We start from the raw sequence: 15,732 nt of genomic DNA, 5'->3' as shown, positions 1-15,732 counted from the left end.
AGGAGGCTAGGTGCTAGCCGAACAGTGATGAAGAACCTTGAAAAACCCCACCAAGTATTGTAAATGGAATCAATGTCGCAAATAAACAACTTATGAAATGTGTTTAACTGACTAAACTTGACCATGCCAACCGGCTGTTGCAAAAAAAAAAAAAAAAAAAAAAAAAGGAAAAATTTGTCCATTTGTAGTTACTGATTCAGCCAAGGCTGACAGTTGCACGTTGTGTGTAACTTTACCCTTGGGGCTAATGTGTCCTGTAAATGTATGGGATTTTGCTGTACTCATTACCATACCTGGGCATAGAAGTATTATTTTTGGTTCAGTTTCCTATGTGTGCAAGAAGCATTCCTCAGTGAGTCTGTTGGAAAAAACACCGACTTCAGCAAGTGGAATTACAGATAAAGAAACGTACTGCAGCCGTTGGGCTAAATGTCGCCTTCATATAATGGTTGAGACACCCTTTTCCATAAATTGTAAACACTTGATTGGATCAATCATCCATTTTCCCCCAAGTTAAAAAAAAAAAATCTAACAAACTCATAAAATTTTAGTTTTACATATACCAATTCAATTTAAAAAAATCACTACAAAGAGGTAGACCATAGGACACAGCCAGGACAAGGAATGTAAAGTGTGTGTGGGAAACAGAACCATGTCTCCTGACTTGCTCGCCGCCATTCAAAGAAAAACAGAACTTCATCATTTGGTATCTCTGCTCTGGGTTATTATTTTTATTGGGGAATAACTCCTACAACTTTATTTGGTTAGTACTCTTTTTAGCTTGTCACCGAAGTTAGCACTTTTCAAATAATTATTTCAAAAATCTTATAGTCATGTTCCATAGAGATTTTTTAAGATAAATGCATGCAAAGCACACAAAGTCTTGCACTATAAAGACTGTGGTACTGTTTCTTCCCATCCCCAGGATGCTTTCTCACTGAAGTTGGCCAGATCTCATAGGCCAGAATGTCTGCAAGGAAAGGCAAAGTGAGAATTTACATAAGAAGTTGTTAAAGTCAGCAGTCTACTTTGATGTAAATATTGTGAATGGATTCTATCCATTCTAAGATAGAAATAGATCTTCTGCCAGCACCAGCCAAACTCAGGTGGACCTTTAGATTCCTTTACAAACATTGACTTTCATGAAAACTGTCATTTCTGACTTCAACCTCTTTTTTTTTCTTTAAGCATCACTTTTTTTTTTTTTTTTTAACCATGGAAGAGTTTGTGCCACAACTATTTCCTTACAGACCTTCTTATCTAACTGAAGACCTTCATCCTTCCCAGCGTGTTTCAGTGTTGTTCTGTGGTCGGAGCTCTACAAAGTCAGTCCAGGGAGAGATCACACATGTAAGCCAATTTTCTTCTTCATTGGTTTTAATATCAGAAATTTCATCCCACTCAGAATTTCCTAACCTCAGTTTTTGAGAGGATTAAATTTGAGGACCATTTTGATTTGAAAAATGGGATTTTTTTTTTTTTTTGTAGCTACTTATTTGATTCTCAGGTGCACCCATGATTGAGAGCCACTGAGAAAGAATAAAGAAATATGCTTCTATAGGAAAGCTACTGCTCCCCTGGGACACCCTTTGGCAAGACAACTTTCTAGTCAGATTAGAAGTAGCTAATTGTCTTGCCTTTTCTTGCCACCCTCAGAAGTTCCCATGATCCTTAAGCATAAATGAATCTATTTGTCTGAGGGAATTCCCCCCCCACCACGACTTCTGGAAGGATAATCACAGAAGGGTCCCGTGTGAGAGATTTAGCTGCAGTGTCATAGCTCATTTGAGGAGTCTATTCAAAGTTTCTTGGAATTAGATGAGGGAAGCAGGCCGGATGCAGCCTAGCTGGTCCCTGGGCTCTGGCACTAGCCCTGAGGCAGGGCACGGAGCCATGGATCTCTTCCTCCAGGCAAACCCTCCCAGGTGACAGTTTTCCCAGCTGGCCCCTCTGCCAGCCCCACTTTCCAATATCTCTCCAGATTTCATCCCATCTTACAGGGCCCATAAATCATCCCAGTGCTCGAGAAAGTCCAATGTTGCAGCAAATTGTAAATGAGTAACTCCCACTAGTAAGCATTTAAATAAAACTTATATATGCCACAAGAGAGTAAAAGCCAGAAAGTGGAAAATCATGATGTGAACCTGATTTCTGATGATAAAAGCACAGTCTCATCTATATCACGTGCATACATGTGTCCACGGCGTTCTTCATCCCTATGAAGGAGCCCTGGGGCCCCTACTCATGAATTGTGCTGGCCAGGCAAGACCATGGCCTGCCCCCCGGGAACGGCAGCTGGAAGGGATGTTTCCAGGCATCCACTCACTTTAGTGGAGATTTCTGGACACCGACACTACAGACATTCTGGGCCAGGCCATTTTTTGTTCTGAGGGACAATCCTGTGTTTTATAGGCTGTTGGGCAGCACGCTTGTCCCCCACCCACCAGATGCCAGTAGTTCCCCTGAGCTGTCACACCCCAAAATGTCTCTAGACTTTACCAAGTGAATGCGTAGGGGTAGATAGTCCCCCTGCGAGAGATACTGTTTTAGTCTGAAGATATTTTCCATCTGCTCGTATAAATATTTTTTTAAAAGATTTTTTTTTATTTGACAGAGACACAGCAAGAGAGGGAACACAAGCTCACGAAGTGGGAGAGGGAAACCAGGCCTCCCAGTGAACAGGGAGCCCAATGCAGGTCTCGATCCCAGGACCTTGGGATCATGACCTGATGAGCCCAAGGCAGCTGCCTAACAACTGAGTCATCCAGGGGCCCCTAAATTTTGTTTCAGTATCAAACAAAATTTGAGATGACAGTATTAAAAGATAAGTTAAACCTCCAAGTGGGGCTCTACAAAATAGGTCTGCTGAAAATAAAGTATCATTTGTATTCAAAATCATGAAAAGGTAAACATTGGATACATTTTAATAGCCAACCAAAGAACTCTCAGTTGTACATCAGCTCTGTACAGTTTACTGTTGCAAGGAAGCCATTTTTTTATAAGCCACTCTTTAAAGCTTAAGGCAAAGGGCTCACATAAAATAACCTCAGTCACAGATGAGAGATATCATAGCTTTATAGTGCACTTCTGAGCAAATTTCCACGTTGTCTAAATCCAGATTTTCACTGTCTTGAGTAAAATATGATATAATTTGTGAAAAACGTTTCTGTTGCAGAAACTCAAAAGCTTTACAAGAAGTTGGAGAAGACTGTGTTTTTGTATTGTTAGATCTGAATAGCTATTGGTAAGCTTCCCAAACTGAGTTTTCTCAGTGTGACGGGGAATGGACCTGTTCCCTATAGGCGGGGCTGAGGCTGGCTTGAGTGTATGTGGCTCATCCAGGCAAAACAAAACCTTTTTTTTTTTTAAGATTTTATTTATTTGACAGAGAGACAGCGAGAGAGGGATCACAAGCAGGGGGAGGGGGTGAGGGAGAAGCAGGCTTCCCGCAGAGCAGGGAGCCTGATAAGATTCAGGGCTCCATCCCAGGACCCTGGGGTCATGACCCAAGCCGAAGGCAGATGCTTTATGCTTACCACTTAATGACTGAGACACCCAGGTACCCCCAAACCAAAAACTTTTTATTATGGAAATTTTTAGACATAAAAGTAAGCAACCTAAGAAAATGCGTAAATCCATTTCCTGCTCCCACTGTTCTAAAATATGTCATCTACCCATGGATTAAGAAAGAGACAGGGAACATCACTGAGGTCCATTACAGCTATAAATTTTCTTCGGATGTTTAAGTGAATTTTAATCTCACCAAGAGGTGCTAGATAAAAACTTCAAATGACAAACTTTCAGTGAACAAAGCTGTTTTTTCAAGTAGCAAAAAGTAAAATAATATGCCATTAGCCGAAGACTAATTATGCCTTTGTATAATTGTGTTCCTTTCAATAGAGGCAGGTTATTAAATATATATCTAAAGGTGTTTAATTCTAATATCTTTATAAAACTTATAAGGTAACTTAGAAATTAAAAAAAAATCTTTTGTCAGACCACATGTCACCATACTCATAAAGGATTAGAACAATTATGCAAATCAAATTCTAGAAATAGCTCCGGGTATCCCATAATTCCTCAAGATAGATATGCTAATTAAATGGCTCGTGACTGTGGGTTGAAAGAATTACACACTGTACAGGTTCACTCTTTATGTCACTCTGCCGAAGAAATACGTGGGACAGGGGTTCTTCCTTATCTCCTCTCTTTCTGCCTCTTCTACGAAGCATACCGCCATGCAAATTGGTCAGTACTCAGGAAACACATGGGAGAAACACAGGGAGGAATAAAAGGGGAAAAATATGTTACATGAAAAAGACAAGGAAAATTTTCATCGTCTCATGCATTTACATTTCATGATCTCCAGAGAATATTCTGTAAGGGATGTATTAAGTCAGCATTGAAACTTTGATAATTTTTCAAAGCCTTTTGAAATTGCAGCACATCTATATTTCAAGAAAATGAAACCGTTTATTACACTTTGCAGGTTCCAAGACAAGTCCTAACCAAAAAACAGTATGTGCTTCTCAGATATCATAGCCGGGCAGAAAATAAGATTTCCCATCCTAGAAGGCTACACAGGCTGGCATAATTCAGGTAATAGAAATGAATCAGGTAAATTTTAAAACATACACTTAACCAATAGTTTGCATGTTCTCCACCTAGCGTAGGCTGGCCACTTAAATCTTAATTTATAAATGACTAAATTATTCCTCCTAGAAGCCAAATAATAATAACCTTAATGTACCTGTCTGTCTAATGTTACCAAGAAGTAAAAGAATTGCATTTATGCCTTGACATTGCAACTTAAAATAGTTTTACCTGTTTTCACTGTGTAATTTGAGGTGACTTCAAGACTTGGGACTTGTGCATATAAATTTCAAGCTGTTTATCTGACATGACTGCAACCAGGACACAGAGTGAGTTAAATACCTACTAAGTCTCTCCCCCTCCCTTATCCTTGACCCAAAGCACAAAATACCCTTTTCTGTGGGGTAAACCTGCTACTTTTTCTTCTTTTGGGAGGGTAGTGGAGTGGTCTTCTTCAAGACTATCTGTCTGACTCTTCTAACCAATAATGTCTTTGCTGGCTCTCCTTGAGGCAAGATTTTGTGTAACAAACTTCATTAAAATGGCTACATTCTTTACTGGCACTTGGATATTTGAAGAGAAGTGTAATAGAAAATGCTGAGGAGAGAATTAGGTGGTTTTATTGCATTAGAGAGATTTACTTTATTTTTTATTTTTTAAAGTTTTTTCTTTTATTATTATTTTTTAATCCAAGGCAGAGAGAGAGAGGGAGTGAGCGCGCACAAGCAGGGAGGGAGATCAGAGGGAGAAGGAGAAGCAGACTCCTCTCTGAACAGGGATCCTGACCAGGGGCTCGATCTCAGGACCCTGAGATCATGACCTGAGCCAGAGGCAGACACTTAACCAGGCAGATGCCTAACAAACTGAGCCCCCAGAGGCCCCTAGAGGGATTCACTTTAAAAATGGACACCAGAGTGGGGAAGATGTGTGAGTGAGAAGGTAACTTAAGAACATGAGAGGTGGGGGAACATGGAAACTGGGCAATTTTTGTTCCAGTCTTTTGGTTCTTTCTGCTTTCCTCACTTGGGTAACCAGAGCTAGAATGCTTAGGGCCTGTCTCAGACAATTGATTATGATGTCTGATCTCCTCATTATCCCCAAGCTTTCTATCTAGATCTCCCTTTGGGCATATGTTATGTTCTGACTTGATTTGTGGTTTGGGGCATGTTTGCCAGGTTTCTCCACTTAGCTTGCTAACTCATTAGCAAGAGAACTAGACCTTCCATACCCCTGTGTCCTCCTCCTCTTGTAACTAGATTTATGAAATCAAAATCTTAAACATACACTGATCAAAACCAGCCTAGTAATAGGTATATTTTTAATCTTCCAGATTTATTTCATTCTAAGAAATCAAGTCAAATCTACTTTCTCCAGAGACAGGTTAATTTAACAGTTAACAGCAGGCTGAATGACCCAATAGTTGGAAAGAGTGATTAAATAAGTCTTTTTTTTTTTTTTTAACTTTGTAAATACGGTTCCAAGATATCTAGCATACCCATCAAAGGAGTGGAGAGAGTTGAATATTTTAAGTATTGTTGCAGTTAACTGTTATTTCAAAAACCAACAATATTAAAAAAATAAAAAAATAAATAAAAACCCAACAATATTAGTGCCTGAAGCACTGAATACTAGTGCCTGAAGCAATAGTAGTATTTATTTCAAGACCAGAGTCTGTAGATATGAGGTTGCTTGTTTGGTTAAATAGTTCAACAATGTTAAGACAGATGCCTGTTCTTTTTATTTTTCTGGTCTGCTACCTTCACTGTGTTGATAGTATCTTTTCCCATGGCTGCAAGATGGCTGCTGTGGCTCCAAGCATCTAATCCTCACCAAAACATCCCAAAAGAAAGGAAGCAATGGGGGTGGGGGAAAACAAGAGAGTTCTATTCGTGGGCTGGTTTGGACCCCAAAAGTCTTGCCTCAGTTGGAAGAAAGGTATAAGGAACCCCTTGGAGTCAGATCAAGTCTGCCTTAACTTCCATTCACTCCAGAAGCAGCTAATAGTGCCACAGTGGTCTAGAATGAGGGTGAGTAGAGAAGGTTTTCCCATTGCCTCCTTTACCCCTCATGGAGGGAATCCTGAAACTCAGTGGTCTTGGCAGGTGACAAAGAAAAACACATCTACTAGAGAAGGGTATTTTGCATCCACTACATTCTATAACCTAGGCCATCTTGGTGCAAAGACTACTCAAAATGCTGGTAAGACGATACATTTGCTACCACCATGGCACTTGGATCTAATGCGTGGGTTTGGAGACTTGAATATTTTGCAGGGTCTGCCCTAAAATGAACTCCCTCTTTCTTTGCATAGGTTAGTTCACCTCTTATATCTGGGAATTCATCCCTTACATCTGAAGGCTTAGTAGCAATTGAGTTGGGGTCAAGGGCCTGAGGACTCTGGACACAAGGAACAATGCATGTAAAGCCATGTAGGTATGACAGTATTATCTGCTCAGGGCACTGGCATTAATGGAGTGGCTGGAAGACAGGGCCTGGGAAAGGAGTGGGAAGAGGTGAGACCTAAGGGAGCTGAGAGCCATGGCCACACATGAGGATTCATGCAGGTAAACAAAATGGTCCAGGAGAACCCAGAGGAGGGGTGGCTGGGCCTAGAAGGGCTGGCAGAAATCTTAGATCTGGGGCCAGCACAAACCTGATGGTCAGCCAGGACCCAGGGGTATGGATGTAGAGTTGAGTTAGCCCTCTGCCATCCCAGTTCTTAAATATCGTGACTATTGCCTCTACCCTGGAGGGGTGGGTGAAGGATTTCCAGACAGAGAAGGGGACATGGGCTTTCCAAGGAGAGCTTATACAAAGGTCATCAGAGAAGGAAGAGATGGAAATGCACAGAGAGGATGAGGCTAGGGGCATGGAGGGGCCGGACAGTGAAAGGCCTTTTGTGGCAGGCAAAGAAGTTTGCACTCCATCCTGTAAGCCTCAGGAAGACCATAAAGGGTAGACCTAATCCTGCCCATCCAGTCATCCCCCTGCAAAATGAACCCCTAACTCAGCCCTAGGACCCAGGACCCTTTTACCTCTTAGCAGATAGGGAGGGCATTAGAAAAGGTAGGGGGTGGTAGTGAGACCAAAGACTTGGCAAAAATAATTGTCTTGTTTTATTTCTCTTAAAAAGAGAGAAGAAGAAAGGGGAAAAAGGAAGAAAGGAAAGGGAGGGAGGAAAGGATGGAGAAAGGCAGTAAGAGAAGAGGAACAAAGATAAGAAAAAAGAGTCAAGGAAAGAAAAGAGCAGTGGAAACCAATATGGCAAAACTGGTAAGATTTGTCAAGCTTGGATAATGGATACAGAGATTATTGTCATTATGGTTATTGATTTATTACAGCTTTCCCATTTGAGATATTTCATTTTTTAAAAAAAGGGAACACAGGTGGAAATATAAATAATCCTTTTCCTGAGAAACTTTTTGACATATGATATGAAAACGCCTAAGAATTCTTATTTTTGACCCAGTAGTTCCATGCCAGGATGTGCTGATGAAGATTTATATACAAGAAATCTACTTTCTATTGCTTCAAGTTCAGGGAGAACTTGTTATCTCATGGGAGCAGGGGGAGGGTAGAGATGTGCTAAATTAACTTCCCAAATAAACAAACGAGCTATTTTAATGGAAGTCTTCCCCAAAGACCTTGTACCTGCCCTGGTACAACAAGTAGAGTATTCTGAAACACAACTAAACTTTTTCTTGATGATGTTTTATTAATATAATTAGCAATCAAAGTACATGTTAATAGAGTCATTGATCCAAAAAACTGTGGAGGTGTGAGGGGCGTTTTGCCTCTACACACTATTCCCATAGATAGCTCATTTCTCTGCCTCTCTTTGTTCTTCTTTTCCCTTTACAGTTGGCTGTCATTTCTCATTACTCTTCACCTGAACTCTCATTAGAAATCATCCATCTAATCAGAATAAAACACAACAAAACCAAAACCAGATAACCGAGTTTATAGACATGGCATCTAAAATAGATCTTACGTCTGAACACAAAGGCCTATTGGTCTCTCTCCGGCCAACTGGGGTACCTCTTAAGGATGTTCTTTCTTGGGTCCAACCTCAACCCCTCCTAATACGAAATCTCTGGACTCTGCAAGCATTTCATGTGATTATAATGAATATTAAAATTTGAGGATCACTGGCTTATGGATTCTCCTATGAAAAAAATATCCATGAACTCAAAGCCATATATATAGGGCCCACGGGTTGTTCCGACAGGCTGCTGTGTAAGGCTGGATGTGTTCAGGAGTCAGATGACTTGGTCTCTGAGCCATGCCAGGTGTTAAATACTCTGAAAATCACATTGGCTTAGAGACTTCTTCTTCTTCTTCTTTTTTTTTTTTTTGACATGGATCACTAGAATGGGGGAGGGAGGCAGTTTAAGATGAGATTTACTTCCCCGCCTCTCTGTCTTCAGGTTAGCTGAGATTTCTGACAAGCTGCTCTTGGAGAATTAATATCTATCTGGTCTCATGATCTGGGAAGAAATAGGGTGATATTTAGTCATATTTTCCAAATATGAGACCATCTTCACAGACTGTCTGCTACAAGCAAAACAATGCCTTTGTCAGAGATAAACTGGCCACCCCTTCTTATTTTGGCTTATGCCTCTGGGACTGAACACTTCATATTATGCTCAATTATAGTAAACTTCAAGATATTTACTGCACCTTATTTAGTTATTTTTATCAAAATGCTCACTCTCGTGTTTTGTATGTTCATTAAAAAAGTTATAAAAGCAGTATATACATCTACTGTTTCTTTAAAGAGAAGATTTGCAGATTTTTATCTTGCATTTTAAGTTAACAAGACTCCAAATGTCTTAAATATGCTGATGGTCAACCAAATAGGCATGCACAAAAGGCTAATGGAACATGAATATCATATTTAGAAGTGTCTTACCACCAGTCACAGCCTCAGGCAACAGCAACAAGAAACCACTCCAGAATGAAAATACTGGTATATTTGTATAATGCAAAGAGAAATACAGATATAAATCCTCAAAACGTAAGGTACATTAATAAAAATGTAGCATTATAAGCAAAAAATATTATACAGTACTTGCAGAATTTAGTCTTTCCATTTAAGATTACAATATGTCTAACAAGTATTTAAAATTATGGTTGTCATTATTAATTTAAAATATCCATCAGATGAACAGCACAGCTTAACCTAGCAAACATTTTAAGGAAATGCTTTGTCTTGTAGAAGTAGAGTATCATTATGTTCCATTCTTTTATACCATGAACAAAAGAAGAACCATTTTCAAAGTGGAAATTCGTTTCATAAGACAGAATAAAACTGGGCTTCTCAAAGCACAAGCTGCTTCCCTAAACGTATTTTAATCTTTATTGGCAAAAAATACCTAAGCAATTCTGATTTCGTACTCTGCTTCTCAGAGCCTTCCCAATCCGTGAGCCACAATCAGCACAAAAACATGCAATACTGTATTTTCTCCACACCATCACTAACCAAAACACTTTTACTCTTTTAAAAGTTACAATTTTACAGAAATGTTTCCACTCAAGATTGGTATAATACAGAGAGCAGTTGTAGCTGATGTGTATTTTCTAGTAGTAGAAAGTAAGGTAGGAAACAAATCCCATTACTTGTTACTGCTTACAAACACCGCCTTGCAACTTTACATTCCCGTTTCTGCTCTTTAAATTCATTATCAATACCGAACAAAGTTTTCAACCCTTTCAACGAGCCAGGGCAGCGCAACGGACCCCACGGCCGGCCGGCAACTCAGAGGGAACTTAAGACAATTTCTCCCCCTTTCTCCTGCTTCCAACAGAAGACCCTCAAGAAGTCAAACTTGTGAAGTCCCCCTAGGTTCCTCTACTTCACTGCAAAATGTAATGCCACTTGAGGTTGTCAAAAATAGCTTCTGTAGAAAACTGGCCATGGTCTTTAGGAAACGTTGCATGAAGAAAATTAGTTTAGCCTGTATTAAAAAAAGAAAGGAAGAAAGAAAAACACATAGAATAAAAGACGTCAGTCAGTACCAGTACAAAGACTCCAAGGCCTATTGTCAGGATGAAAATACACTTAGGACAAATGCACGGAGCTGGGGTGGGGCTGGAACATCGAAACCCATCCCTCCCCCTCGAAAAAGTAGTCTCTCTGTACAGCCCAAGTGCTGATCCACTTGGAGAGTCATCTCGAAGGCAGCTTAGAAAATCAACAAGGGGGCCGCAAGGGGAGGGACGACGTCACTGTCCGAGCCAAAGGGAAAGGCCGGGTGGGGCGTCCGTGGCTCGAGAGCCCCTCATAAGCCGATGCCTTTCAAGTCGCAGGGGAGGGAGGCCTGGGTGGTCTGGGGGCTCTGGCAGCAGGGGAACTGGGCCCTGAAGCAGTCCCTCAGCTCCCTGTTAAAGAGGAAGCACACAACAGGGTTGATGCCGGCCTGTGCGAAGGTCAGCCACACGGAGGCCGTCAGGTAGGCCTGGGGGACGGCGCCGGGCCGCACCAAGACCCGCAGGTAACTGGCCACGACGTAGGGCCCCCAGAGCAGCAGGAAGAGCAGGGTGACGGCGTAGAACATCTTGCACAGCCTCTTCTCCGTCTTGAACTCCTCGAGCACGAGGAGGCGGCGCGCGCCGCGGCCGGGCCCCGCCGGCCGGATGCCCACGAGCGCCGGCGGCGTGGGCCCGCGGCCGAAGCCCGCCGTCCAGTTGGCGGCCGCCTGGCCGGTGGCGCCGGGGCCGTGGAAGGTCCAGTCGTGGCTGACGGCGGGCACGAGGCGCGCGGGCCGCATCTTGCGGCGGTCGTGGATGAAGAAGAGCAGGCGGAGGTAGACGAGGTGCGTGGCGCCCACGACCACGGCCAGCAGCAGCAGGAAGCCGAGCGCGCCGGGGGCGCCGTCGGGCCGCTGCTCCAGGGCGCACGGCGCGTCCTCGTCCTCGCCGCCGCCGCCGCCGTCCAGCACGGGCGGGAAGGCCGCGGCCAGCGCCAGCGCCCAGGCGGCGCACACCAGCATGGCGGCGCACGGCCAGCCGGCCAGGCGCTCGGCGTAGAAGCGGTGGTGCGCGATGGCCAGGTAGCGGGTGACGCCCACGCCGAGCAGCAGGAAGGCGGCGTGGAAGCAGAAGAGCGCGGCCAGGAAGGCGAGCAGCTTGCAGCCCAGCGCGCCCGGCGGCGCCCCCGCCGCGGCGGCCGCACGCCGCGCCGCCAGCATGACGGCCGGGAGGCAGGCGAGCGCGCGCAGCCCGTCGGCCAGGCACAGGTCGAGCAGCAGGTAGTACGGGGCGCGGTGCAGGCTGCGCTCCCGCACGATGAGCAGCGCGAACAGCACGTTGCCCGCCAGGCTCACGCACAGCAGCAGGCTGAGCGTGGCCAGCTTCAGGCCCAGGGCGGCCGCCTCGCCGCCGCCGCCGCCGCCCGGCTCGCTAGCGTTCGCCATCGCGGCCTCCCCGGGCCGTGCGCTCCGCTCCCGGGCCTCTCCCGGCCTCGCCGCCCCCCGGGCCTCCCCGCCCGGGTTCCGCCGCCGCGCGGGCCCTCCGGCGAGCTCCCGGCCGGCGGGGATCAGCCCGCGCCCGGCTGGCCCCTCCCGGGCTCTCCGAGCCGCCGCGCCGCCGCCGCCGCCATCTCAGGAATGATGCGCGCAGGAGGCGACGGCCACTCCCTGCACCTCGGGCGTCGCGGGCTTCACTGCGGACAGGGCCGCGCCGCCGCCCGCAGCCCCCCGCATCCTCCGCCTTCTCCTCCTCCTCCGCCGCTGCCGCCGCCGCGCCTCTTGGCTCTGCCCCCCGCCGGGCCCGCCGCCGCCGCCGCAGCCTCTGCCGCCGCCGCCGCCGCCGCCGCCGCGGAGCCCCCTCCCCCTTCGCCGGCGCGCAACGTGGCCGCCGCCGCCAGCCCCGCCGAGGCAGCCCGCGCCGCCGGGGCCGGGCTGGGCTGGGGGCGCCGCCGCGGCAGCCGCGGGCCCGGGAGGCGGCCGGGAGGGAGGCAGGGCCCAGGACGCGAGGTGGCGACAAGTCGCGTTTGGCCCCAGGTAACGGGGGTCCGGCGGCGGCGTCCGGCGCCCGCGCTGGGGTCACGGTGGCCGTGCGCAGGGGGAGGTGGCTAGGGACGGCAGGTCGGGGGGCCTGGGGAGGCGGGGGCCGACCGGAATCTGGGGGTCGAGGCTTCTGGCCGCAAGCTAATGATTAACAGTAGCGATCGTCACCGTCGTCATCCTGTAACCGCCGGGCTTCAGGCGAGCCCTGATGCGGGTGGCAGTCTTGGGGGAGCTCTACAAGCGTTATCTCCCTGACGTTCCCAGCAACTCCAAAGTTGGCTCTATCCTTAACATCACTTTATACCTGAGGGAGCAGAAGCTTGGGGCTCGAGGGAGTTGAGAGCCAGTAAGTGGCCGAGCGGGGACTCCGATTTCGCGGGGTCTGATTGCCAGAGCTGGACTCTCAGGGACTCTGCCGCGTGCCCTACTCTTGGCCTCACCTGTGGTGCCAGTGAAGACTTATGTCAGGGAACAGAAATACAGCATTTTCTCTCAGGTGCACCCCATGACACCTTTCTCCAGGGGAATCTCTTTTCTGGGTGAGCCTGAAAGGGCAGCCCGTGCTCCGGTCGTGAAACACACCAAATTCTCTCAAGGTTTTGCATGTGCCTTTCCCTCTGCCTGGTCCAGCCCCAGAGCAAGCTTCCCACTCTGCGGGCCATCCTTCTGACCAGTCCGCCTTGTTCGGTACTGCTGCCTGCTCATTTTCTTCATAGCACTTATCATTTATTGTTTGGTCGTTTCATTATTTAGACTTCTCTCCTTCCAACCTGTCTGTAAGCTCCATGAAGGCAAGTGGCCATGTCTGTTTTGCTTTTTTGGCTGATTTTATTGTTGTTTGTTTTTTTGGGGTGGGGGGGTCTTTGTTTTGGTTTTGGTTTTGGTGCTACTCTATCCCCAAAACAGAAATGAGGAATATGTTGTTTCTCAGGTACCCTGATTTTTTTTTTTTATTTTTTCTTTTACACAGAACTTTATTTATTGCCCACCTACGATGTGCATGACCAGCACTTTGATGGGCCTTTCCAGGAGAACATAAGCTCATGGAAGGCCTTGACCATCAGGCTAAGGAGTCTAAACTTTAGTCTATAGGCAGTGAGGTAACCTGAAGTATCCCAAGGAGAGTGATATTGTTAGGGCTGTGCTTCAGGAAGATTCTTTTGGCAGTAGTGCTTAATTAAAAGGAAGGACAGAGTAGAGCCTGGAAGTCTAGTCCGAGTCTCAGACTGTAAGGTACACAGAAATCACTGGGATCCTGTTAAAATGCAGATTCTGACTCAGTGGGTCTGGGATGGGGCCAGAGACTTTGCATTTCTAACAAGTTCCTAGGTGCCATTAATGCTACTGGTCCTCACACCACACTGAGTAACAAGGACCTCGAGGACAGTTTGGACCTTTTGTAAAAATTTAAGGGATGGCCAATGACAGTCTGTCTTAGGACTCCTAAAGGGGCCAAGTATAAACAGGTGGCCGACCTTGTAGGTCTGCAATATTTGTTGACAGAAAAGAGAAATAGATTTTGGAGAATATTTTGGCTAGGAATTGCATATTGATACTGGTAGCCTGAATGTGAATGTGTGTTTATTTTCTTCATGAAACAAGAAGTCCGGAGGTCAGTGGTTGCTGGCCTTGAATTATTGGCTCAAGGACGGAATCTCTGAAAGTCTTTTAGCCCTTCCCCTAGGACCTATAAGCTGCTGACGCTCCAGCCATTGCTTCTGCATTCCAGGCAAAAACAAAGGAAAAGTAGGGAAGTGCAAAAGTGTTCCTGCCATTTAAGTAGGCCCCCTCTGGAGAGCTTTTGAGAAGTCTTATCCTACTACAAACACATCATTGGCTACCCCTAGCAGGAAGGGAGATTGGGAAATTGTTGTTGTTTGCTTGGGGTTTTTTTTTTTTTTGAAAGCCAGACCATAGCCAAGAATGAAATCCTGCCTTCAAGTGGACCTTAGCACTTGGGCTGCTTCTGCCCTAAAGAAGGGATGCCTTCTTAGAACCCACACAAAGACACCAAATCTGGTTCTTTTACTGTCATGTTAATGGCAGCCTCTGTTTACAGAGTATTTGCTCTGTACCATGCACCATGCTGAAACCCCTGAATCCCCGATGTTAAATGTTTAACATTAAACATTTAAATCATTGTGAGGGCCGGATGTAGTAGGTACTGGGACAGTCGTTGCTTTGCAGATGAGGTGGACAGGTTAGGTAATCTGTTCAGGCTTTCCCTCCTCATACATGTAAGGGCTGGAATTGGAAGGCAGAGTCTCGACTCTCAAACTCGTAACTTCTGTTTGTATTGTGTCTTACTCATAGCCGCAAAGAAAGTTCCTGAGTTTCTGGAAAGAAAAACAAACAAGAACTACTGAAGTCCATGTTCAAAGATTTATAGCCCCTTCAGAGAGGGAAGGATTTTTCAAAACCATCTTATCTGACACTTTTATTTTAGAGTCTCATTAATGGCTGAATGCAAAGGCGAATCCAGGTCTTTTCACTCTTAGATTGGTTAGTTGAAATAATAATATTAATTGTCCTAATGAACACATGACATTGGACAAGTCACTTCACCTCATGGAGTCTCAAATGTTGCCATTTACAAGACTTATAAGACAGGCTGGTGGACTGTCTGGCGGTCATCACGGTCATCAGTGATGATATTCAGTGTGTCAATGAGAAAATGAAAGTTAAATGATTATATAATCCCAAATGGGATGAGTTTATTCCTCAGAAAAGGACACAAAAGGAGGGACATCTGTCTCTTATAACTTATATTTCCATGTGTTTTCTACTTCTCTCTATGGTTCAGTATGCTTCTGCTTGGGATTCAAGATTTGGTTTAGTTATTTGCCCAAGATCAAATAGCAGAAGCAGCAAAAGAAAATACATATATCATGGCTCTCACAGCATTTACATGACTACGACTTTCATTCTCAACATTTGTTCAGTAGATTAATACTTAAGGAAAAACTATTAACATTTTATTGCCAGAACCAACTTACTTTCCTTTTATTGTTTTTAGGAAGCATCAGACAAGAATTTAAAATATAGTTCTAAGGCACAGACTTAAGTTGCTGCATTTCAAAGCAAAACAGCTCTATGAGACTTTTTTCTATGACCAAAATGTCTGTTCTGC

General features: G+C 45.3%; 1 protein-coding gene across 1 annotated transcript; it reads right to left on the bottom strand.

Moving 5' to 3' along the window:
* Nucleotides 1-10,567: 10,567 nt before the first annotated feature.
* LOC111143773 (G protein-coupled receptor 27) lies at nt 10,568-12,008 on the bottom strand. The gene has a single exon (XM_022497625.1). It carries the CDS (start codon nt 12,006-12,008, stop codon nt 10,875-10,877), a length of 1,134 nt encoding a protein of 377 aa, XP_022353333.1. The 3' UTR covers nt 10,568-10,874.
* Between the last annotated feature and the right edge of the window lie 3,724 nt (nt 12,009-15,732).

The sequence above is a fragment of the Enhydra lutris genome, unplaced genomic scaffold (assembly GCF_002288905.1).
Source record: "Enhydra lutris kenyoni isolate GAN:26980312 unplaced genomic scaffold, ASM228890v2 scaffoldscaffold10, whole genome shotgun sequence".
Classification (NCBI taxonomy): Eukaryota; Metazoa; Chordata; class Mammalia; order Carnivora; family Mustelidae; genus Enhydra; species Enhydra lutris.
This window is presented reverse-complemented; position numbering and strand designations above follow the sequence as displayed.

Bases quoted from the DNA above. Each gene is read 5' to 3' on its own strand.
- LOC111143773 (XM_022497625.1), bottom strand. From the start codon at position 12,008: ATGGCGAACGCTAGCGAGCCGGGCGGCGGCGGCGGCGGCGAGGCGGCC.